Genomic DNA, 24759 nt, shown 5'->3' with positions numbered 1-24759 from the left:
AAAAAAAAAAAAAAAAAAAAAATAGAAACAGGGCATACCTACAATCCCAATGATTCAGGGAGGTTAAGAGAGAAAGATTCCAAAGTCAAGGACAAAAGGGGCAATTTAGTGAGACCCTGTTACAAAAAATACAAAAGGGCAGGTAATTTACATCAGTGGTAAAGTGCCCCTGGGTCTAATCCCCAGTAACGCCCCCACCACATAAAAGATGGCAAATTAAGAAAAAAAAAGTTTTATTACCTTCTTCATCGTAATTAGACATGTCATCTGCAATCATTGTACTGAAGTCTAAAAGAAGATTCCAAGTATCTTTTGGTATTGATCGTTTATGATGTTCCTATTGAAAAATAAAAACATTCGTATCACTATAAAGAGTTAGAAAAAAATAGTCCAGATGACACTAAATATAAGAATGCAATTCTGATAATCAAATTTCTTATTCTATGTCCATTTACATGCTCTGAAATGAGTAATCATGCTTTAAAATGTTAATTCCTCTTTACATACAGCATAATCATGGAGAAAATATATGGAACTATAGAAAATGTGAACTTACCAACAAAAATTTATTCCATAAGTCTAAGAATTTAAATCTTCCATTAAGCACTAAGTTCCAGTAGGCAATGGCCATTTCTAGATCTGTAAGATTAAAAATAAATTATGTACTTCCATAAATATTCTATAAATATTTGTCCCTGCAAAAGAATAAGAACTAAAGAAAGGCCTTTTAAAAAAACAAACCAAAAAAGAAAAAAAAAACCACACTTGTATCCTGAATACTTATGTACTAAAAATTTCCTAAAGTTTGTATCCTGTTTTCTCATGATGAATGGTCCTTCAAGGCCTTCCTTCATAATAAAGTGATAACACTTTACCACTTACCTCACAGAACTGTCCTACAGTTTAAATTAGATCATGTAGTTCAGCCCTTAACTAGTCACTAAGTATTCAGATGTTAGTTAATGTACACCAAGGCAATTTAAACATTTTGAGCAAGATAATTCTTTGTTGTGGGGGGTTGTCCTATGCAATGTAGGATTTTCAGTAGAATCCCTGGTCTCTACCCACTCAATGCCAGTAGCAGTCTCAATCCATACCAAGTGGAGACAACAAAAAATGTTTCCAGATATTGACAAAGATTCCCTGAAAGGCAAATTTGTCCACAACTGGGAATCAATGATACACAACTATAGGATGGAATGCAAAGAACTTCTACTCACAATCCTAAAAATCTCCCACTCCAAGTTGATCCTGACCACAAAGAGACCATCAAGAATACTGATATAGGCTGGGAATGTAGCTCAGTGACAGAGTGCTTACATGAAGCTCTCAGTTTCATTCCTAGTACTGCAGGTAAGTAAAATAAAAACCAATAATTAATACATATGTATATACACACACATACATATACTATATGAAGGGACACTTGGTCTCAGAGCAGAGACAACTGAAGCAATACTACCAACATGATAACTACAACTGTTATATGACAGCATGAGCTAATCTTTTAAGGAATTAAAATAGAAAGTAATCTAGCTTTTATGAGCAAATTTATATGTTCAGAACACAATCTGGGGACACATAAGAGATTAGGAAAATGCACACCCAAAATCTGAGCTACTAGGGAAGCTGAGGCAGAAAGATTGCAAGTTGGAGACCGTCTAGGCAGCTTAGTGAAAAACTCTGTCACAAAATATGAAAAAAAGCAGCTGTGAATTTAGCATGAGTAAGGTCCTAGGTTTGATCCCCAATATCTTTAAAAAAAATTGTATAGAATTAATGTCTAATCTCACTTTCTCTTATGAGATTTCTTAGAATGCTAGAAGGGGGAGGTATTCAACATCTCTCTAATGATACAGAATTTTCTCTATCATATGAAGAGAATCTGAAACTAGGATAATTAACAGTTAACTGATTAAACAACCATTTCCCCAAGAGTTAAGAGAATAAAGCCAACCTGAAGGAAAATCTCTCCAGAAACAGTAATATTCTATGTTAATAATTCCACTCCACTCAAATACTCCTTAGTGATTTGACCAAGATATGCTAAAGCTTGATTATCATATCTATATAGCTGCTGTCATCTCTGCTAATCCCCCTTCTATCTCAAGAAGACACTAAACAACTTTTATCAGAATTCCATTTAAATTTTCAGACTGGTTAATCCCCTTTATCATTCCTAGCCATTAATCCAAACTGCAAACCTATCTGGTAATCTACCTTTTCTATTATCCCAATTCCACTACCTTTTCTATTATCCCAATTCCCGTAACTGGCCTTTTCCCCACAGATTTTTGTTGTCCCTGTAGGTCTTCCTTTCTGATCCTCCAGTGCCCCTTGAATGCCCATTACAATACAACTAAATTCTGCATCCTGAACTTTTTTAGAGAATGTACCTTCAATCCTCTTGTGTTATCTAAATCCTAATTTACAGCATTGCTTTCAAGTGACAGCTGCATTTCCCTCTCAAAAGAACGTGGACACTTTTCTTAGATCACCACTACCACCTCTTAATCACTACTCTTTCACCTTCATGCTTTATGAAATACCTAAAAACTAAATCTATCACTTAATCCCTTCTCAGCTCTATCCTTCTACCAAGCTCCTAATCAAATCTGCCACATTTGCTGACATCTTTGGTAACTGGTTCAGTCCTTCTTGATCCCATGTTCTGTCACCATTCTGAAGGTCTTCAATGTCCACGTGAAATGTCTTATGACCACGCACTCTATTAGGACAGTTCCTACCTCTACTCTAGTCCAAAAGCAAAAGCTCCTCTAAAAGATACGCTGCCAAAAGATGACTGGAATTAACCAAACAAATTCAGTTAAACTGTAAGAGCTTTAATCAACATGCAAACATCAGCAGCATTTTTAATATGCCAATAAAGAACATGCTAAGAAAGCAAGCAATGTCACTCACAATGGCTATAAAAGAAAATACACAGGATTAAATTCAACCAAAGATCTGAATCCCAAAATGTCAAAAAAATGGTAAAACACCCCATGTTCGTGGACAGAACTGATAAAATGTCCATAGCTACCTAAAACAATTTAAGGATTCAATGCAATCCCCATCAAAATAACAATGCCATTCTTCACAGGGGAAAAAAAAAAACTATTATTCATATGGAAACACAAAAGGTCTCAAATAATGGCCAGGGATACATGACAGAGCGCTTGCCTAGTATGAATAAGGCTCAGAATTCAATCCCAAGTATCGGGAAAAGGAAAAAAAAAAAAAGAATAAGTAGCCAGAGCAATCCTGAACAAAAAGAATAAAGCTGAAGCCAGGAATGATGGCATATGCTTATAATCCCAGATACTTGGAAGGATGAGGCAGGAGGATTGCAAGCTTGAGGCCAGCTGGGGTAACTGAGCAAGACATTGTCTACAAGAAAAGGTGGGTGGGTGATGGAGATATAAATCAGAGAAGCCTCTTGGACTCAGTACCACCAAAAAAAAAAAAAAAAAAAAGAGGGAGGGGAGGGAGGGAAGAGAAGGGAAGGGAGGGAAGGAAAAGAAGAAAGAGAGAAAGAGAAGCTGAAGGTTTCATAATATCTGATAAAGTATAGTAATCAAAAACATCATGGTATTGGCTTAAAACAGACACACAGATCATTGGACAGAACAGAAATCCCAGAAATAACCCCCTGCATCTACAGACAACTGGTTCTTGCCAAAGACGACAATGGAGAAAGGGCAGCCTCTTCAATGCACAGTGCTGGGACAACTAGATATCCATATGCAGAAGACTAAAATATATCTCCTATTTGTTGCCTATGCAAAAGTGAACACAAAAATGGATCAAAAACCTAAACAGATGACCTGCATAATGATGAAACTACTAGGAAAAAGAAGAAACACTTCAAGACATCCACACAGGAAATGACTTTTTCTAGATTAAGACCCCAAAAGCACAGGAAATAAAAGCAAAAACAGATAAATGAATTTTGTCAAACCAAAAAGCTTCTGCATAGAAAAGGAAAGAGTGAGGAGATAACCAAAAGAATGGGAGAAAATATCTGCAAACTATTCATGTGACAAATGACTACTCCCAGAATGCAAAAAAGAACTCAAACGCTGGGCACAGGGGTGCATGCCTGTAATCCCAGCAACTCAGGAGGCTGAGGCAGGAGGATCACAAATTCAAAACCAGCCTCAGCAACTAAGCAAGGCCCTAAGCAACACAGTGAGACCCTGTCTCTAAATAAAATATAAAAAGGGCTGGGAATATGGCTCAGAGGTTAAGTGCCCCTGGTAACAACAACAACAAAAAAAAACCCCTCAACAATAAATAAAAAATGAATAAATGATCTGACCAAGTATCTCTCAAAAGGACAAATACAAACAACCAAGAAATATGTGGAAAAAATGCTCCTTATCCTTAGCAAATAGGGAAATGCAAATCAAAATCACAATGAATTATCATGTTACTCTAGCTAGAATAGCTACTATTTTAAAAAGTCATGGGGCCGGGGTTGTAGCTCACTGGTAGAATGCTTGCCTAACTCATGTGAGACATTGGATTAAATCCCTAGCACCACATAAAACTAAATAAAGATATTTGTATCCATCTACCCACCCCCCCCCAAAAAAAGTCACAATTGCTGGCAAGAATGCAGAGAAAAGGGAACTGTTCTCTTAAACTACTGGTAGAATGTAATATAAATTAGTGCATCAATTTGAAGAGTATAGAAGTTTCTCAAAAAACTAAAATCAGATCTACTATACATCCAGGTATTCCACTTCTGGGTATATATCCAAAGGAAGTGAAATTAGTATATTAAAGAGATTATCTACTCCCCACGTTTACTGCAGCACTATTCACAATAGCCAAGATACAGAATTAGCAGAGGCACACATCAATGGATGAATAAACAAAGCATGCTATATATACACAATGAAATATTACTCAGACATAAAGAATGAAGTCCTGCCATTTGCAGCAAAATGGATGGAATTGGAGGATATTACATTATGTAAAATAAGATACAGAAGTGCATGTTCTCTCTCACATGTGGAAGTTAAACTTGAATTCAGAATAATAATTACTAAAGGCTGGGGGATAGACAGAGATTGAATAAATGTACCAAAACACAGAAGGAGTTCTGGTGTTCCACAGTTCAATAAGACAACTACTGTTCACACTGACTTATTATATACTTTGTGAAGATCTAGAAGTAGTTCAAACCTCCAAATATTAAAAAAAGAGATAGAAATACTAATTATCCCAATTTGATCAGTTTTACACCATTATGCATGTATTGAAATAACACATTGAATCCCATAACAATAAACGATATTTCATGTTAATAAAAATTTTAAGTAAAATATCCTGGAACTTTAACCATTATGCCACTTGTTATGATTTGGGTCTGGAATGTCCCTCAAGGTCTGTGTGTCAGAAGCTTGGTCCCCAAAGCAGCAAAGTTCAGAAAGTAAAGTTTTGGAGAAATGATTGGATCATGAGGGCTCTGGCCTTATCAGCAAATAAATCCACTAACTAGTGAACAGACTACAGGGAGGTGGTGGGCAGGTAAGGCATGGTTGGAAAAGACAGGTCACCAAGGCATATACTTTGGAGACTTTTATCATGTCCTGGTGTGTCCCACCTCTTCCCTGGATGCCATGAACTAAGCAGCATTTTTTCTGCAACACCCTTTTGCCATGATGTTTCTGCCTTGGGGCTGGTTGGTCAAGGACCCAAAACTCTGAAACCTGTGATCCAAAATAAATCTTTCTCCCCTTCAAGCCCTTATTGTTAGGTATTTTGTTACATGAAAACCTAAAACTGAAAACTGGTACCAGGAATGGGGTCATTCCTGTGATTATACCTGTTCACATTGTTCAGAAACCTCTGAAACTGGTTTGCAGGATTTTGGAAGTTTAAAAATGCAGGCTAGAAAACCCTTAGAATGCTGTAAAGAGAGTTTAATGGATCATTCAGGTGTGAGCTCAGAAGACAAAAATGCCAACAGGAACATGGACAGTAAAGACTATGTTCAAAAGATTTCATATGGAAAATAACTAGAGGCTACATGTGTTACATTCAAGCAAAGAACTTGTTTACATTTTATTCCCTGAGACCTGGGGTGAGGCAAAATTAAAAGTAGCAAACTAATCTAGCAGAATAAATTTTGAAACAGCATAGCAGTCAAGTGGTAGTACATGTGGCTTTTAGTTAGGTTCACTGTTGAGAAACCATAAACAAAAAGAGCAGAAACATTTGGAAAATTGGCAGTATTGCCAAATTTTGGCCAAACTGTAAATTTACACAACTTACAAAAGTGTGAAAAATTAGGGCCAAGCAATCTGTTTCCTTGAGATATTAGCACAATTAAAAATAAACAAGTATTCTACAGAGACAACAGGAAAGATGCTTTGAGGCATCTCCAGAATTGGTAAGACCACACCCATGTCAGGCTCAAGAACATAATGAAAGCTCATTTGAAAGATGTTGCTTTCAGAGGAGAGCTGGAGCATCCTGCTCACAAAGGGCTAACTAGAAAGTTGTTTCCCCAGGGTTCATTTAACTGTGCTCAGCTACCCTGGTAGAGGCTACTACAGTGTCCAGCTATTCTCCAGCTGTTGGCAGACTTTGGCATTGTCCACATGGTGCTGGTTTTGCAGGAATGCAAAATCCTGGAGTTTTAGTTTCATGAAAGGAAGGAAGGCTTGGGAGACCAAGCAGTGTGTGTTGGGGCTGGGAATATCTGCAAGCAGTCCCTGAGAGGGTGATGTCTGATTCTGTCCAAGTGAAGCCAAAGCTGCATTAGACACCCTAAGTTAGAGACGCCAGAAACATGGAACATCTACCAAGGAACACTGCAGGGAATGAGTGGAGCCAGCCCAAGAGAGGTGCCATGTGGGCTGCAACCAGCAAGACCACCAGGGCCCATATCTGGCCACTTACATATAACCCTAGATATCAGACATGGAGCTAAAAAAAAGACTTATGCTTGTCTTGCTTGGTTTCCATCTTGCTTTTGGTCCTATCCTTTCTATACCCCTATTCCTCCCCTTTTGGAATGGGAATAATTACTCTATGCCATTGTATGCTGGAAGTATGTAACTTTAAAGAATAGACACAAAACCTGGATTTATTGAAGAAAAGGTAGAATTGATTGCAGGGATTCATGGGACAGAATGCATTTTGCCTTGTCAGACAAACATGGGCCTCTGGAGGCAAGGGGAAGAATGTATGGTTGGATCTGGAATATTACCCAATGTCTCATGGGTTGAATGAACGCTTGATCCCCAACACAGCAATGTCCTGAGATAGGAATTTGGGGTGGTGATTAGATTATGAGGGTTCTGACCTCATAAGTGGATCTACTAACAGCTGGATGACCGGGGTGTAGTGTTAACTGTAGGCAGGTAGGGCACAGTTGGAGGACGTAGGTCACTAGGGATGTGCCCTTGGGGACTTCATTTTATCTCAGGCCCTTTTCCCATCCCACCACTGGACACCCATACCCTTCTGCCATGATGTTTCTACCTTGGAGCCAGTCAATCATGAACTGAAACCTCTGAAACTCTAAGCCTACTCTAAATTGTTTTGTTAGATATTTTGTTCACAGCAATGACAAGCTAACATACTACTCAAATTATTCTGACTCCTAAGCTTTAAACACCAATATTTCAGGGGTGTGCGGCCTGGGTTCGATCCTCAGCACCACAAACAAACAAAGATGTTGTGTCTGCCGAAAACTAAAAAATAAATAATAAAATTCTCTCTCTCTCTCTTTAAAAAAAAAAAACACCAATATTTCACATATATTCTTAGTCACTGCTGATCTCTTGCTCTTTTTCCCTTTTAACATTATAGTTTTTCTTCAGTCTCAAGATCCCTTCCTTTATTCCCCTTCCATGGTACTTTATTTCAACCATACTCTTTCTATATAATCCTCTTAACCTTTCCTTTGTCTTTCAGGACACAACTGCTCTCCAAAATTATAATCCTGAATGAGTACAATCTTCATTTCTCCTTGACAAAAACACCATTTCAACACTGATGCCATCAAATTAATATCATATAACTTTAGCAAGGTGTCCACTGTTCTACCTACTAAAAATGGCCATCTATAGGACTGGGGATGTAGCTCTGTGGCAGAGTGCTTGTCTAGCATACATGAGGCACTGAGTTCTATCCTCAGTACTGCCAAGTCACCTTGAACTGGGGGTGTTGCTGAATGGCAAAAGACAAGATCAGCATGAATAAGGCTCTGGATTCAAACACCAGCGCGCGCGCACACACACACACACACCTCTCCCATCTTTTTGTTCTTTTTAATCTCCCATCTAACCAGGTCTTGACTTCTGCAAGGACAGGTGAAACACATCCCCAAATTGACAGACTGCAACAACGAGCAGGCATTCAGAAACTGCTGAATGAGCTGGGTGTGGTAGCACACACCTGTTATCCAGTGGCTCAGGAGGCTGAGGCAGGAAGATGGAGAGTTCAAAGCCAGCCTCAGCAACTTAGTAAGGCCCTCTCTCTAAATAAAAAACTGAAAGGGCTGGGGATGTGGCTATCAGTATTTGAGTGCCCCTGGGTTCAATCCCTGGTACAAAAAAAGAAAGAAAGAAAAAAAAAAAGAAACAAACAAACAAATGAACAAACATCTCATGGTTTTACAAACAAATGAATACTTTTTTAAACCTTAAATCTATCATTTCCCCTCAAACTCAATAGAAAAGGTACCTCGTACCTCCTCTTCGTTTCTATTCAAGACGCCTTTCATCTCTTTATTCCTGCTCTGTTAGCATCTTCACCTTTTTTTTAATATTTATTTTTTAGTTGTAGTTGGACACAATACCTTTATTTAATTAATTAATTTATTTATATGTGGTGCTGAGGATCGAACCCAGGGCCTCACATGTACTAGGTGAGCGCTCTACCGCTGCGCCACAAGCCCAGACCAGCACCTTCACTTTTTAAGGAATCTTATATATTGATTAGCTAGCTGGCCTCTCTCTATACTTGGAACTTGCTGTTCCTCTGGCTTTTCTCACTCCACAGAAAAACATGCTTAGGGATCACCTATCTTTTAAAAATATTCCTTGGACCTCTTATCCCCTTTACTACCTACCCTATTACTTCTTCCCTTCAAAGATATCCTGAAATAGTAGATGTGGTATTCTACTTTTATACATAATTTGTTTCTAAAACCATGTATGAAAGTCAAAATCAGATCCTCCAATTTTGGTTTCTTTGGGGGTTTTTTTGGTAACAGAGACTGAACTCAGGGTCACTCAATCACTGAGCCACATCCCTAGCACTATTTTGTATTTTATTTAGAGACAGGGTTTCACTGAATTGATTAGAGCCTCACTTTTGCTGAGTCTGGCTTTGAACTCTTGATCCTCCTGCCTCAGCCTCCTGAGCCACTGGAATTACAGGTGTACGCCACTACACCTCCACTCAGATCCTCCAGTGTTAAGAGTACTAAAAAATATTATCAATTCCTAATTGTACCTCCTTTTTAGTCTTTGTAGTCTTTAAAAGTTCTATACTCAATATTCCTTCCAGATTGTTTAATTCTGTCCTTCACTATCTCGACAGAGTGGTCTGGCTTAAGCACCGTAAATATTCACATGAAACCAAGATTTGCTGTTATTAATGTACTTGATTTCACTTCACTTCAAATGCATTAAATTTGTGAAAACTAAGACTAGTGTTGGTAGTTTTCTCCATTTTCAAATAATTTTTATAAAACAAGGATGACAATAAAATACTCAAATACCTACAACCATAAGACGTGTATAAATGCCTATTTGTCAGCTGATCACACTAAAGAAAGAATCTTACAAGTTAAAGATTACATATGTATGGTATATGAAAGCTCAGGTTGCAAAAGAGGAGAAATTATTGTGGTCTACATTTAGTGCCCCACTGCTTCACCTCCCACACACTCTTTAATACTAGTAACTAGTATCTACCTTTGTTGCTCACCTTACAAAATTCAGTCATCAGATAATTCTGGTTGCCAAATTAAGTATTTTATTTTTTTAATTTTTTTTGTTGTAGATGAACACAATATCTTTATTTATATGTGGTGCTGAGGATCAAACCCAGTGCCTCACATCTGAGGGGCAAGCACTCTACCACTGAGCTATAGCCCCAGTCCTCAAATTAAGTATTTTTTATGTTAATTTATTTGTCTGCCATATTTGATAGATCTGAGCACATTGGCTGAATAGAATTGTCACTTCCTTCAGCTTTGATGACAGTACTCTATCAATTTTTCTCTGTAATCTTAGGCCTTCTCATTCTCTTTTACTGGTTTATCTTCCTCCATTCACTTATTAACTAATGCTGGCATTCTGTAAGGTGTGTGTTAATAATAACGACTTCTGCTTCCTTCAGCAGATCTTCAAACCTATACCTTTTTTCATGTTGTATACTCGACCACCTCTAATGATCATTAAATTAGAAAAATCTTCCAAGTTCTGAAAAACTCATAGCTACCTACCTCAAGTCATCTTCAACTCGGGTACTTAAAACAACTCAAATTCAGCAGGGTTAAAAATTAACTCATTTCTTACCTCCTTAGAACTGCTATTCCTTTCACTCTCAGTGAATGTCATAACACCCCACAATGTTTCTCAATGAAAAACAATTTCTGGGCTGGGGTTGTGGCAAGTGCAAGGCCCTGGGTTCCATCCTCAGCACCACATAAAAAATAAACAAAATAAAGGTATTGTGCACAACTAAAAAAATAAATATTTTTTAAAAATTAAAAAAGAAAGAAAGACAATTTCTGATAGTGAGGAAATGTTCCACATGCATTGTAGGCCATTTAGCACCCCTATGGTGCCAGTACAAACCCTTGGTCACTGTGACTACCAAACAACAACCCTACAGATTTCCAAATATTCCCTAAAGGTATTGAAATTCCCTGGGGAAGACCCATTTCCTTCCTCATCTCACACATCCAATAGAAGCACTCTCGGTTTTGTCTCTTAAGTACATTTTATATCTATTTCTTATCCCCAGCGGAGGGCCTATGTTAGGATACTCTTCAGTTCTAGCTTACTCCGTGCAACAGCTCCATAACCAGTATCTCTTCATCAAGTCCTTCTATTCCTTTTAAAAGGACCAGTTCTTAGAGATGGGCTTTTTTGAATGAATCTATTGTTACTTCTATGTTAAAATTCTCCAATGATTCCCTGTAGTATACAGAAAATATCTGTGTGTGTAGTCAAATGAACTTACCTCTGACCAGTGAACGTGGTAATCCCTACACTTGAAATGGGTTTTTTCTTTTGGCCTCGAAAATATGCATCCAACAAGGCTCAGAAACTATTATCTTTTGAAAACATCACAAACTCCCCTGGACCAAGACTTCAAATGCTGCTAACTCCAGGTTCTCAGAGTAAGCAATCAATAAATGTTTTTTAATTTAAAAGTCTTAAAAAGAGTAATTAATTAGAATTAAGAGCTGACATACATAGGATTAAATTGTACAAGGATGTTAATTACCCCAGTTATAGGGAAAAAATACTATTTAGATAGAGTGACAAAGACAACAGGCTCACCAGACAAGAGGTGGCTAAACACAGTAGTTTAGAGCATGACTTTTGGTCTTGTAAACATCAACTCTTCCCCTAGTTATTGTGACGCAGGCAACCAAGTTGACCTCTTTGTGATTCGTTTTAATATAAAGGTAATAGTACCTACCCTCACTGGTTGTTGTGAGACTGACTTAATATATATAAAGCATTTATAACAGTACCTGATGAGTCCTTACTATTACCTCTATTTTAATCATTTTTAAAGTTATCATAGATTCTGAAGAACTGAAAAAGAACAATTCAGGATAAATCCTAAAAACAGTGTTTTCTAAAATTGAATAGCTGGCAGAATGAATCCTTAAGTTTGTAATTTAAAATGCAAAAAGATATTCTCAATGTCATTCTATTTTTTGTTAGTTTATAATTTTATTTTTTTCCAATGTCATTATTTCAAACAAAAATCAATATGGCAATGTGGGATTTCATAAAAAATGATCAGTTGAGTGCAGAATGAACATGGAAATGAATTAACAGTCCTAAGGGGAACAAAATGTCACCAACTGACTAGGGTGGATGGAATGATGATTAAAAAAATATTCACAATGCCTTAATTTTTTTTTAAGAAATACCTAAATTAGCACTATTTGCTGACAATATGATTCTATACCTATAAGACCCAAAACTCCACCAGACACTTGTAGAACTAGTAAATAAAATTAGCAAAGTAGCAGGATACAAAATCAACACCCATAAATCAAAGGCATTTCTGTATATTAGTGACAAATCCTCTGAGAAGGAAATGAGGAAAACTACCCCATTTACAATAGCCTCAAAAAAAAAAAAAAAATACTTGGGAATCAACTTAACGAAAGAGGTGAAAGAGCTATACAATGAAACCTACAGAACCCTAAAGAGAGAAATCAAAGAAGACCTTAGAAGATGGAAAGATCTAGCTTGCTTTTGGATAGGTAGAATTAATATTATCAAAATGACCATATTACCAAAAGCACTATACAGATTTAATGCAATTCTGATAAAAAATCCCAATGGCATTCCTCATAGAAATAGAAAAAGCAATCACGAAATTCATCTGTAAAATAAGAGACCCAGAATAGCTAAACAATCCTTAGCAGGAAGAGTGGAGCAGGTGGCATCGCTGGCAACCAGTGAGGGTAGGTACTATTATCTTTATATTAAACTACACTACAGAGCAATAGTAACAAAAACAGCATGGTATTGGCACCAAAACAGACTGGTAAACCAATGGTAAAGAATAGAGAATACAGAGACTAACCCACAAAATTACAATTATCTTATATTAGACAAAGGTGCCAAAAACATGCACTGGATAAAAGATAGCATCTTCAACAAATGGTGCTGGAAAACTGGAAATCCATATGCAACAAAATGAAATTAAACCCCTAACTCTCACCATGCACAAAACTTAACTCAAAGTGGATCAAGGACCTAGGAATTAAACCAGAGACTCTGCGTCTAATAGAAGAAAAAGTAGGCCCTAATTTTCATAAGGTGCAATTAGGCCCCAACTTCCTTAATAAGACTCGTATAGCACAATAATTTTTTTAAAATTTTTTAGTTGTAATTGGACACAATATCTTTATTTTATTTTTATGTGGTGCTGAGGATCGAACCCAGGGCCTCGTACATGCTAGTTGAGCGCTCTACTGCTGAGCCACAATCTTGGCGCCTAGCACAAGAATTAAAAACAAGAATCAATAAATGGGATAGAATCAAACTAAAAGTTTCTTCTCAGCAAAAGAAACAATCTGTGAGGTGAACAGAGAACCTACATCCTGGGAACAAATTTTTACCCCTCACACATCAGATAGACCACTAATCTCTAGAGTATATAAAGAACTCAAAAAAGCTAACCACCAAAAAAAGCAAATAACCCAATCAACAAATGGGCCAAGGACCTGAACAGACACTTCTCAGAAGAGGATATACAATCAATCAACAAATGTTCATCATCTATAACAATTACAGAAACGCAAATCAAAACTACTCTAAGATAGCATCTCACTCCAGTCAGAATGGCAGCTATTAGGAAGACAAACAACAATAAGTGTTGGTGAGGATGTGGGGAAAAAGGCACGCTCATACATGGCTGGTGGGATTGCAAATTGGTGCAGCCAATATGGAAAGCAGTAAGGAGATTCCTTGGAAATCTGGGAATGGAACCACCATTTGACCCAGCTATCCCTCTCCTCATTCTAGCCCCAAAGGACTTAAAACAGCATACTACAGGGACATAGCCACATCAATGTTTATATCAGCACAATTCATAATAGCTAAACTGTGGAGTCAAACTAGATGACCTTCAGTGGATGAATGGATAAAAAAAAAAAATGTGGCATATAGACAATGGAATTTTACTCAGCATTAAAAGAGAATAAAATCATGCATTTGCAGGTAAATGGATGGCGTTGGAGAAGATAATGCTAAGTGAAGTTATCCAATCCCCAAAAAACAAATGCTGAATGTTTTCTCTGATATAAGGAGGCTGACTCATAGTGGGGTAAGGAGGGGGAGCATGGGAGGAATAGATGAATTCTAAACAGGGAAGAGGGGTGGGTGGAAAAAGGAGGGGGGCAGGGGATTAGCAAGGATGATGGAATGTGATGGACATCATTATCCAAACTTTATATGTATAAAGACACGAACTGGGTGCCAACATACTTTATATACAGAGATATGAAAATTTGTGGTATTATGTGTAATAAGAATTGTAATGCAAAAAAGTACATGTCTAAAGACATAAATTGGCATGAACATACTGTATATATAAAGATATGAAAAATTGTGCTCTATATGTATAATAAGAATTGTAATGCATTCCACTGTCGTGAAAAAAATAAAATTTAAAAAATAAAATTAAAAAATTAAAAAAAAAGAAATCCCTACAGTTAGGGATAATATAACAAAAAGCATACAGAACGTACTCATAAGTAACTGGAGTCTACTCCTAGTTCTACCAACTATAAAGTTATGTGTTTTTAATTAGTCAGTCCATGAGTATTTTAATATAATAGAATAGCATTTTTTACTTAGCTCAAAGGGTTGTTATGAGAACAAAATGAAATTTTATAGATGAAAATGCTCTTTTATTTTTTTAATTTATTTTTCTTTTTTTTTTATTTTTTAGTTGTAGTTGGACACAATATCTTTATTTTATTTATTTATTTTTATGTGGTGCTGAGGATTGAACCCAGGGCCTCACACATGCTAGACAAGCTCTCTACCACTGAGCCACAACCCAAAGCCCTGAAAATGCTCTTTTAAACACTATAAATCATTTCTAAACATGAAAGTAAAAAAGATTTTTTTTTCTTTTTTGACTCAGGGGTCTCACTACATCATCCAGGTAGGCCTGGAATTCCTTGGTTCCAGATCCTTCTATGTCAGTCTCCTGAATGATGAGTCTACAGACATGCACCACTGCACCTAGCTTTATAATAAATGTTTAATAATGTTTTATAATCAATTATAATCACAATGTTTAATAATCTTTTCAATCAACTATACAGTTATAAGGTTTTAACTGAACCGCAATTCACAATAAAATGACCTATAGACTTTATTTAGTCTAACAAAATTTCAGCATGGTCCTTAAAATGCCATGGCTGCTAAAGAAAATATATCATCTTTAAACAAAATTAATAGAATGACCAGTCTCACAAATAATAATATATCAACAGTGCTCTATATTAAACAGCCCTCATCTGGAATATTGTGTTCAGTTTTTGTTTATTTATTTGTTTGTGGGGGTAGTTTACTGGGAATTTAATCCAGCAGTGCTTTACCTTTACCTTTACCTTTGAGCCTCTTCCCCAGTCCATTTATTTATTTATTGGTTGATTGGTTGGTTGGTTGGTTAGTTGGCTGGCTGGGGGGACTGAACTCAGGGGCACTCAACCACTGAACCACATCCCCAGCCCTATTTTGTACTTTATTTAGAAACAGGATCTCACTGAGTTGAACTCTCAATCCTCCTGCCTCAGCCTCCCAATCTGCTGGGACCACAGGCATGAGCCACTGTGTCCAGCTTATTTTTTATTTTGAGACAAGGTCTCATTAATTTGCTGATGCTGTCCTCAAACTTGCAATAATCCTCCTGCTTTGGCCTCCAGAGTTACTGGATGGTGTACCACCATGCCCAGATTCATGTTTAGCTTTAAGAACTCTCTTTTGAGAGAAACCAATGAACTGGAAATGTGTTTGGTGGAACAGTAACAGGAATAACAAACACATCCTCAAATAAAAACAAAATAAATTGGAACGCTGAACTGGGGGAAAAAAATACAAGGGGTAAATGATAGTAATCTTTAAATGGTGAGACTTCCTCTTTGTCGCACTAAAGAACAAATAAGAGCAATGGTAGAAGTTATAAGGACAAAGATGTTAGCTTAACAAGGAAGAACTGAGTAATCACAAGTTATTTTGTGACAGAACAGACAACTTCCTAAAACAATGTTCATCCTGTATATTCAAAAGGAGAAACTAAATGAGCATCAGGGTAGGTTAGCTTTTATAGAGGACTTTAAGAATCCCTTTCAAATTTAAAATGCTAACAAGTATCAAAAATGGCAGATGATTGAATCAGATGGTGCTAGACAAAGCACCCTAGCCTGATGTCCCAAGAAATAAAGTTATATATGGCTCAGGGTGTAGTTCAGTGGCAGAGCTCTTCTCTAGCTAATCTGTGAGGCCTGGGTTCCATCCTTAGCACTGAGAGACAAAAGAAATGGAAAGAAAGTTAAGGCAAAAAAAAAGGAACAACACCAACTCTCATTGTAATCAGCATTTTTTTTGGGGGGGGGGTGGGTACCAGGGATTGAACTCAGGGGTACTCAACTACTGAGCCACATCCCAACCCTATTTTGTATTTTATTTAGAGACAGGGTATCTCACTTAGCACCTCGCCATTGCTGAGACTGGTTTTGAACTCACCCCACCCGGCACCAACATAGCTATTTATAAACAAACCACAATGCTGTTACTATCACTCTGCCAATTTGCTTTGGGCCTCACCTCTTCTATGATTTTTAAAATTCCTCTATGCAAAATTTTGTAATCTAAGAACCCTGTGAACTCTTGCAAAGTTGTCAAGAAAACTGTTTCCTTCTTAATTAAGCTTTTCAACTAAGCAAATCATTATACTTAGTGACACCTAACACCAATGCAAAACAAGAGAAACTATGTCTTTTATTTTATTGTGCTTTCTTTTTTAAATAATACATTGTGTATTTTAGTTTTAAGAGAAACTGAGCAAAAAGTACAGAGGTTCTTTTATAGAGGTTCCCATATACTCTCCTTTCCTTCCCCACCCCTCAATTCCCACCTGTGTGTGTGTGTATATGGGTGTGTGTGTGTGTGTGTGTGTTATGCTTAAGAGTTCAAACCCAAGGTCTTGTGCAAGCTACTCAAGTGCTCTACCACTAAGCCACACCCCCCAGCCCTATTCTATTTTTTAGGGTGGGGGGTAAATGTGATTGAACTGAGAGCCACATCTCCAGCCTTATTTTGCATTTTACTTAGAGACATGGTCTCACGGAGTTGCTTAATGGCCTTGCTGTTACTGAGGCTGGCTTTGAAACCTGTGATCCTCCTGTCTCAGCCTGCAGAGCAGTTGGGATTACAGGCGCGAGCCAACGCACCCAGCCTCTCTATTTTTAACATCTTGTTTTAGTGTGGTATATTTTATGCAATTGATAAATTAATATAAGTCTATTATTATTAAGAATACACTGTACATTAGGATTTACTATGCCATTATACATTCAGTGTTTTAGGGTTTTCTTAATTTTACTATCACTCTTTGCCAATTTGCTTTGGGCTTCACCTATTCTATGTGATTAAATACACAAAACATAAAATTTACAATTTTAACCTTTTTTTTTTAAAGAGAGAGAATTTTAATATTTATTTTTTAATTTTTGGCAGACACAACATCTTTGTTTGTATGTGGTGCTGAGGATCGAACCCAGGCCGCACGCATGCCAGGCGAGCGCGCTACCACTTGAGCCACATCCCCAGCCCAACAACTTTAACCTTTTTAAGCATACAGTTCATCAATGTTAAGAACACTCATACTTCTGTGCAATCTCCAGAATTCTCTTCACCTTGCAAAAGATAAATTCTTTAACTCTTATTACACTTTTTTCTTAAGTACAATACTTACTAGATAGTTAAATTTTTAAATCTAGCATCTTCACATAATCTTTTTCAACTTTTCCGGTAATCTAAAATTCCAATTAAAATATTCAACATCTATAAAAATTTAATTTTGCTTTATTTTTACCATATAATTTAAAAAAAAAACTTAGCTTCAACATCAAAACTACATATTCAGCCAGAACCACTTTTTGTGCTCCTGTAAGAGGTAGAGATATAATGAAGAAATAGATTCAGTTCTCTTACTTTGACATTAACAATTCTATGTTTAATATTACCAAAATACTGTGCTACATTTCTAGAGACCACAAAATAATTCTTTTAACACAAATTCTGAGGCTTTAACAGATTTTTATTTGCAAGAAGGAAAAGAAGAAGCTAGAAAAAATAGCCTGTTAACTGGTGCCTACAGATAGAGAAACTAACCCTAGATATCCCAGCTTATTTTGCCTGAAAAATGAGGATTTTTTTTCCTATAAGAATAAAATCTATCTTCATTTGATCACTATACATTATATAGTGAAATGTATTAAAATGTCACACTGCATCTTATAAAAATACACAATTACCACCTGTGAATTAAAAGTAAAAATCTGTTTTAAAAAGTGATATACTGAGTAATCAGAAAGGAGGCTTCATTAAAAGTTTGATTAAAGATATTTTATAAACCTTTAATCAATTCAGTCATGTTTATATTCTCCAATATAAATAAATGTTATACATTTATCCTTTCCTCTCTTTTTTTAAAAAAAAATTTTACTTTTTTAGTTTTAGGTGGACACAATATCTTTATTTTACATTTATGTGGTGCTGAGGATCAAACCCAGTACCTTGTGGATGCTAGACAAGCACTCTACCACTAAGCCACCACCCCAGCCCCTCCTCTCTTTCAATCACTTCCTTAGTCTAATCCCTACTTATATAATACATTTCTGAACATTTCCCTGCCCCCACTCTAAAATATAACAAAGGATTAGTATGAAAGACCACATTAGGGCTCAGTAGAGTGCTTGCCTACTGTGGATGAGGTCCTGGGTTCAATTCCCAATAAAACAAAACAAAAACTCATTTCCATCAATGGTTAAAGTTATTTAACCTTCCTGTGCCTCAATTTCCTCATCTGCTAATTAAGGATTAAAAAATGACTCATAAGGCTGGGTAGTGGCTCAGTGGTAGAGCGCTTGCCTAGCATGTGTGAGGCACTGGGTTCGATTCTCAGCACCACATATAAACAAATAAAATAAAGGTCCATTAACAACTAAAAAATATTAAAAAAAAAAAAAAGAAGACTCATAGTACTCTATTTCTGCATATTGGGCACTCAGAATAAATAACTCATAAAATTATTAAACATTACATTTAACATGACAAACATCAGCTATGTGTAAAGCGTTTAGCACACTGCCAGGCACACTGAAGGCTCACATTAAATAGAAGTTACTGCTATCATCAAAATCTTCAGTAGGTTCACATTTCCCACATTCTCCAATTTAAACCTTTTGTCCCATTTTCAAAAGAAGCCTGTGGTTATTTAGTTAGTCTTATTGTGTCTCGACAATTAAATCTCCAACAAAGAATTCCCACTGAAATCAAACTACAGACAAGCCAACCTTATTTCTAAGGTTGTAGATCCTCATTAATAACTATCCTCTCAATGAAATACCTTTTATCTTCCCATGTCAAGTCAAATATCAAATCTTTGAGGAGTTCATATCCCCCTGTTCAGAAAGCATTTCCCAAGCACTCCTGCTTTTATTCATTTCTTTCTCTAAAACCCGTATACCCATTTATTTTGTATTACCTGCTACTATCTAATCTTTTAGGTAATTTGTAAATTAAAATATATATTTTACTTTCATATCTCCTAGCTGTCTGTCCCAAAAGCAAATGTATGGATATTATATTTAGTATAAATCAGTTGATCTATTAATGAGATTATGTGGTTGAGTGGTTAAGTTGATCTTCACTGTTAACTAACAAAGTGTTTCCCTTATAATACAATTATACATGTTAATCATTTTCTTTTTCATCCTTTCTTACAGTTTTCAAATAAAAAGAATAAAGTTAGGCTGGGAATACAGCTCGGTGGTAGAACACTAGCCTAAGTATGTGCATGCCCTAAATTCAATCTCAAGCACTACACACACACAAAAGTTATTGGGTATTCAATTACTCAAAAACCTTAACAATACTATTTCTATAGGTCCTAAGATTCTAAAATGTCTTGAATGAATGAAATAATACATAAATAATTGTCAGTGGAATTTTAACAATTATTTATTTTCTGTATAATTTTTATTTTTTTAAATATCAGTGGTTCATGATATCCTATTATCCAATGTGCACAGTATTTTCTGACTAAAAGTTCAGTTTCTCATTTTTTTTCCCTAAAGCTGGTATTTTCATGACTTTATGATCAAAACACATAACTTCCTATTACAAAGTGATACTATCAATGTATTTAAATATATTTGAAACATCAAATATAACTTTAAAATATTCTTACCTAATCCTTTTTGTCCTGGATTCTTTGCAAAATTAAAAGTAAACTGGTAAAAATCCTTAAATCGTCCTGGTTCTTTCAATTCTTGTTCCATCTTGGGTATTTGGGCCTTTAGTTTTTCTATGCTGTCACATCTACATTATAAAATTAAGTTTATAAAGGTTAACTTTTTCACTATAAATTTAAAATTTCACTTATTTATTCCTATGAGGGCTTATATTTCCTAAGACTTCTTTTTTAAAATATCAGAGAGATGGAATTTCATCTTTTTACATGACATAAATAAGTACATAGTCCTCCCTTATCCGTGGGGATACATTCCAAGACTTCCAGTGGATGCCTGAAAGCTTGGACAATACCAAATCCTACATACACTAAGCTTTTCCATATACATACATAACCATGATAAAGTTTAACTTATACATTAGGCATAGTAAGATATTAATAATAAAATAATCATACTACAATAAAATTTATGTAAATATGGACTCTCCCACTCTCAAAATATCTTACACTTTTTCACTTAAAGGAAGCATTTCACTTAAAGGAAGCAGCTTTCCTTTGGCATAAACAAATTGCCAACATCACTACTCTTGTACTTTGGGAATATTATTAAGTAAAATAAGGATTGCTTGAATATAAGCACTGGGATACTAATAGTTGATATGATAACTGAGACAGCTACTAAGTGACTAGCAGATAGGTAGTAAATACAATGTGGATACACTGGACAAAGGAAGACTCACATCCCAAGCAGGACAGGACGGCACGAGATTTCCATCACACTACTAAGAATGATGCACAACTTAAAATTTCTGAATTGTTTATTTCTAAAATTTCCCAATTAATGATTTGGGACCAGGGTTGATCATGAGTCACAGAAACCTCAAAAACCAAAACCACACATGGTGCAGGGAACTCTTATATGAGGTTAGCTGAGGGAAGAGGAGGTTGAGAGTGATGAAATGTTAGAAACAATTACTATTTTTGAAGGAAATGAGTTATTACTTTTAATCACATAATTCACTGAACTATTAATACACTGACTTTTAGAAGTCAGTTTTGGTGACTAGGTAAAAAATGTACAGCATTACAAAACATATCTTAAACCATATTAGACACTGCTTACATGGTAATCAAACACATGTCTAGCTTCCAAACTAACTGGAAACATGGTCTCTTGCCTAGGTAAGGAAGCATTCCTTTTGAAAACTTGTTTTCTATTATATAGAAAGTACAAATAAAAAACATCAGCTGAAAACCCTACAACCTCCAACTGAATTATCTCAAATCAATTACTTTTTTCTACATTGGCAAAATATTCAAATTTCAAAGAGCTAAAAAGGTTCAAGTACCAAGCCTTATCTTCCTCATAATAGTTTTATGATAGAAATATTCCATTTCTTAAAAACTCCACAAATCAATCCACATTTGGAAGTTCATCACATTTTATATGAATTCAGTTTCAAATGAAAAATAAAAACATGGTTTCTTTAACTTCTAACGAAATCTGTCCTTGGCATCAATAATTCCAGCAAATTCAAGAAAGAGCTGGCTGGGCTGGGGTTATGGCTCAGTGGTAGAGTGCTTGCCTAGCACATGTGGGGTGCTGGGTTCAATCCTCAGCACCACTAAAGAAAGAAAGAAAGAAAGAAAGAAAGATGTTGTATCCATCTACAGCTTTAAAAAGAAAGAAAGAAAGAATGGGTAACTTTGGCTTTAGAAAGTGTTTGGTCAAGTAATTAAATTTATTATCTCTCAGATTTAAACCCACCCTTCTCTGTTCAACTTTGTAAGAGTGGGTTACAAACTGTGACTTCATTTCTCTCACCAGCTTGCTCATGTTAGGCTCTTCCAAGAGAGGGCAATAAGGTCAGAAGAGGAAGAAGGAACTTTTACCCTAGAGCTTGTTTTCTGCAGAGGGCAATGATTGTAGTGTGTGAAGAGGTCCCAGCGGTGCCCACCAGCAGTGGCAACTCTCATAGCTCCTCAGTAAGTGGCCTCTAACCACTTTTTTATCCACCAGAGTGGAAGCTTCATCACAGGCATCCTGTTCCTACAGCAGCCACGCCCTCTGCCTCACTGTCTTGCTGGTTATCTCTTCAGTTCCTAAATTCCTTTGTGGTTTATTCATTTCACTCAGTCACAGGGGTGATAACAGATATTGCTACTTCTGTTATAACCAGAATTTTCTTTTACATAGTAAAATAGTTCATTAAATTTTCCTGGTCAAATTACTGATGTGTTTTCTGTGTCTTGACTGCACCTTGCTAATTATGATGGCCCTCAAGCTCAAGAGTGTCTGGGTTCAATCCTGATTCTATTATTTCCTAATTCTGTAATTTCTTTGAACCCCACTTTCTTCATCTCCAAAATGAGGTTTAAAAACACTACTTCTCTCACAAAGTTGTTGTGAAGAGGCAGGTAAAGTACTTAACACAGTTACTAAAACAAAATAATGCTCAATTAACCCTAGCTATTATGTAAACAGTGGGCCACTGAAAACACAAAGGGCAGCCTGTTATCTACTTATGACTGGATACTTTTATAATCTCATTAAGCAACTGGAGGTCATAATTAAAACCTTCATCTATAACTTTTCAATCTATTCAAAGACATTCAGCTAATCATCTGTGAAGGCAAAAGTGGAACAAAAGGCACTCAGTAACTTCTACCTTCCAGTTTTTAAATTCTAAAATTTTGTCAATTCAGAGTTTACAGCCTCACACTAGTAAATAACTTACAAACTTGCTCATTTCACTTTTCCATGTTAAATATTGATGCATAATACTTTTAATACTAGTGAACCTCTCTTAGAAACAAATGATGAAAATATAATGCAAATCAAATAGGTGATAGTAATTAAACAGGTAACTCAGCAAGCCCAGAACACTGCTTAACATAAATAGCCTGTTAGCCTATTTCTACTTAAACTAATCTTTGTGAGCCAGTAAAATTTTTAAATTTACATTTAAAAATTGATGACATAATTCAGTTCCTGAATCCTCACGTGCTATATCTAATTTTCTATGGTGGTTCTATACTCACCCTAATTCTGTCATGCCATCCATGAACTCCTGTTTGGAGAACTCGCACTGTGTTGCTGCTCTGAACTTCCATGCAATGATCAACACACTAATGCTGGCTGGATCAAGTGCGAGGTCATCACAGAACTGCTGTATACCATCTATTCCAATTTTATTTTCATCTTGAGGATCTTTAAAAATAACAATGCAATATCAAGTTAGTGCCATAATTTCTTGTGCTGTATTCCTAAAACTGAAAAAGGTAATACTTTATGTTCCATTCTAAAAACCAAAAGACATGAAGCAACATTACTGTTTTCTCAAAATTTAAAGCCTTTAAGGTCCCCCCCCACAGCATTATTAAAGTGTACAAGAGTATGAGTATATATGCAGATGTGCACTTAATTTTCAAGTCTCACTCATCCGTGTGAAAAATAGCCAATACCTATACACTTTCAGAAAATCAGATATTCCTACATATGGGCAAAGGATTCTATTCAGAATTATCCATATTTTGCTTAAGCAAACATTCTAAATTAACAGTGCTACATATAGAAATTCTTTTTTTCTTAATGTTCATTTTATCACAACAATCACTTCTGAGTACCAGAAAAACTATAAACTATACAATCTTTTTTTTTTTTTTACTTTTATTTATTTTAATGTGGTGCTGAGGATTGAACCAAGTTCCTCACATGTGCTAAGGCAAGTGCCCTACCAGTGAGCCACGATACCAGCCCTCAATCTTAATCTCAACAATATAAGGAAAATTTCTAAATAATAGAAGGAGAAAGAGGCACTCTTACACTGCCATCAAATATGACTTGCTGCCAGACAGTGATGCACATGTGTAATCCCAGAAACGAGGGAGTCTGAGGCAGGAGGATTGCAAGTTCAAAGCAATCCTCAGCAGATTAATGAGGCATTCAGCAACTCAAGTGAGGCCCTGTCTCTGATGTGGCTCAGTGGCTCAGTGCTTCTGGGTTCAATCCCCAGTACCAAAAAAAAAAAAACAATTTGTTAACATCTTCCTAAAATGAACCTGGCAATAACTCAACAATAAAAACCATGCACATCCTTTGACTATGAAACATGAATTTTACATATCATATCTCACTTTTTTTAGAGAAATTTTGAAACTGTACACATATTTATGCATAAACACAGAAGATTCAGAAGGGATCCATACAAGGCTATTAAATACTGGTTATATCAGAAGAATAAGGAAAAGATAAACTATTATTTTTTCTTTTATTTATTCACCTATTATATGCTATTAAATGTTTTTCCCCTTGCAATGCTGAAGATCAAACCCAGGGACTGGTACATGCTAGCTAGGCAAGCACTCTATCACTGAGTTACATTCCTAGCCCTGTTTAACTTTTTTTTTTTTTTTAATATTTTTTAGTTGTCAATGGACCTTTATTTTTTTTATTGATTCGTGGTACTGAGAATCAAACCCAGTGCTTCACACATGCTAGGCAAGTGCTCTGCCACTGACATACAACCCAAACCC

The 24759-nt window shown here is 36.0% G+C and overlaps 1 protein-coding gene across 2 annotated transcripts in view; it reads right to left on the bottom strand.

Annotated features, from left to right (window-relative positions):
- Dcun1d1 (defective in cullin neddylation 1 domain containing 1) overlaps positions 1-24759 on the bottom strand; it is a 37310-nt gene that overhangs the window by 5020 nt on the left and 7531 nt on the right. For both annotated transcript variants that reach the window (XM_015494220.2, XM_015494221.2), the window contains exons 3-6: positions 23266-23434; positions 20221-20351; positions 557-639; positions 241-337 (exon numbers count right to left, since the gene is read on the bottom strand). In XM_015494220.2, the coding sequence (XP_015349706.1) occupies positions 241-337; positions 557-639; positions 20221-20351; positions 23266-23434 (480 nt within the window). The remainder of the gene's footprint in view (positions 1-240; positions 338-556; positions 640-20220; positions 20352-23265; positions 23435-24759) is intronic.

Source organism: Marmota marmota, unplaced genomic scaffold (genome assembly GCF_001458135.2).
Source record: "Marmota marmota marmota unplaced genomic scaffold, marMar, whole genome shotgun sequence".
NCBI lineage: Eukaryota > Metazoa > Chordata > Mammalia > Rodentia > Sciuridae > Marmota > Marmota marmota.
The sequence above is the reverse complement of the archived record's forward strand: the minus strand, read 5'-3'. Positions and strand labels throughout refer to the sequence as shown.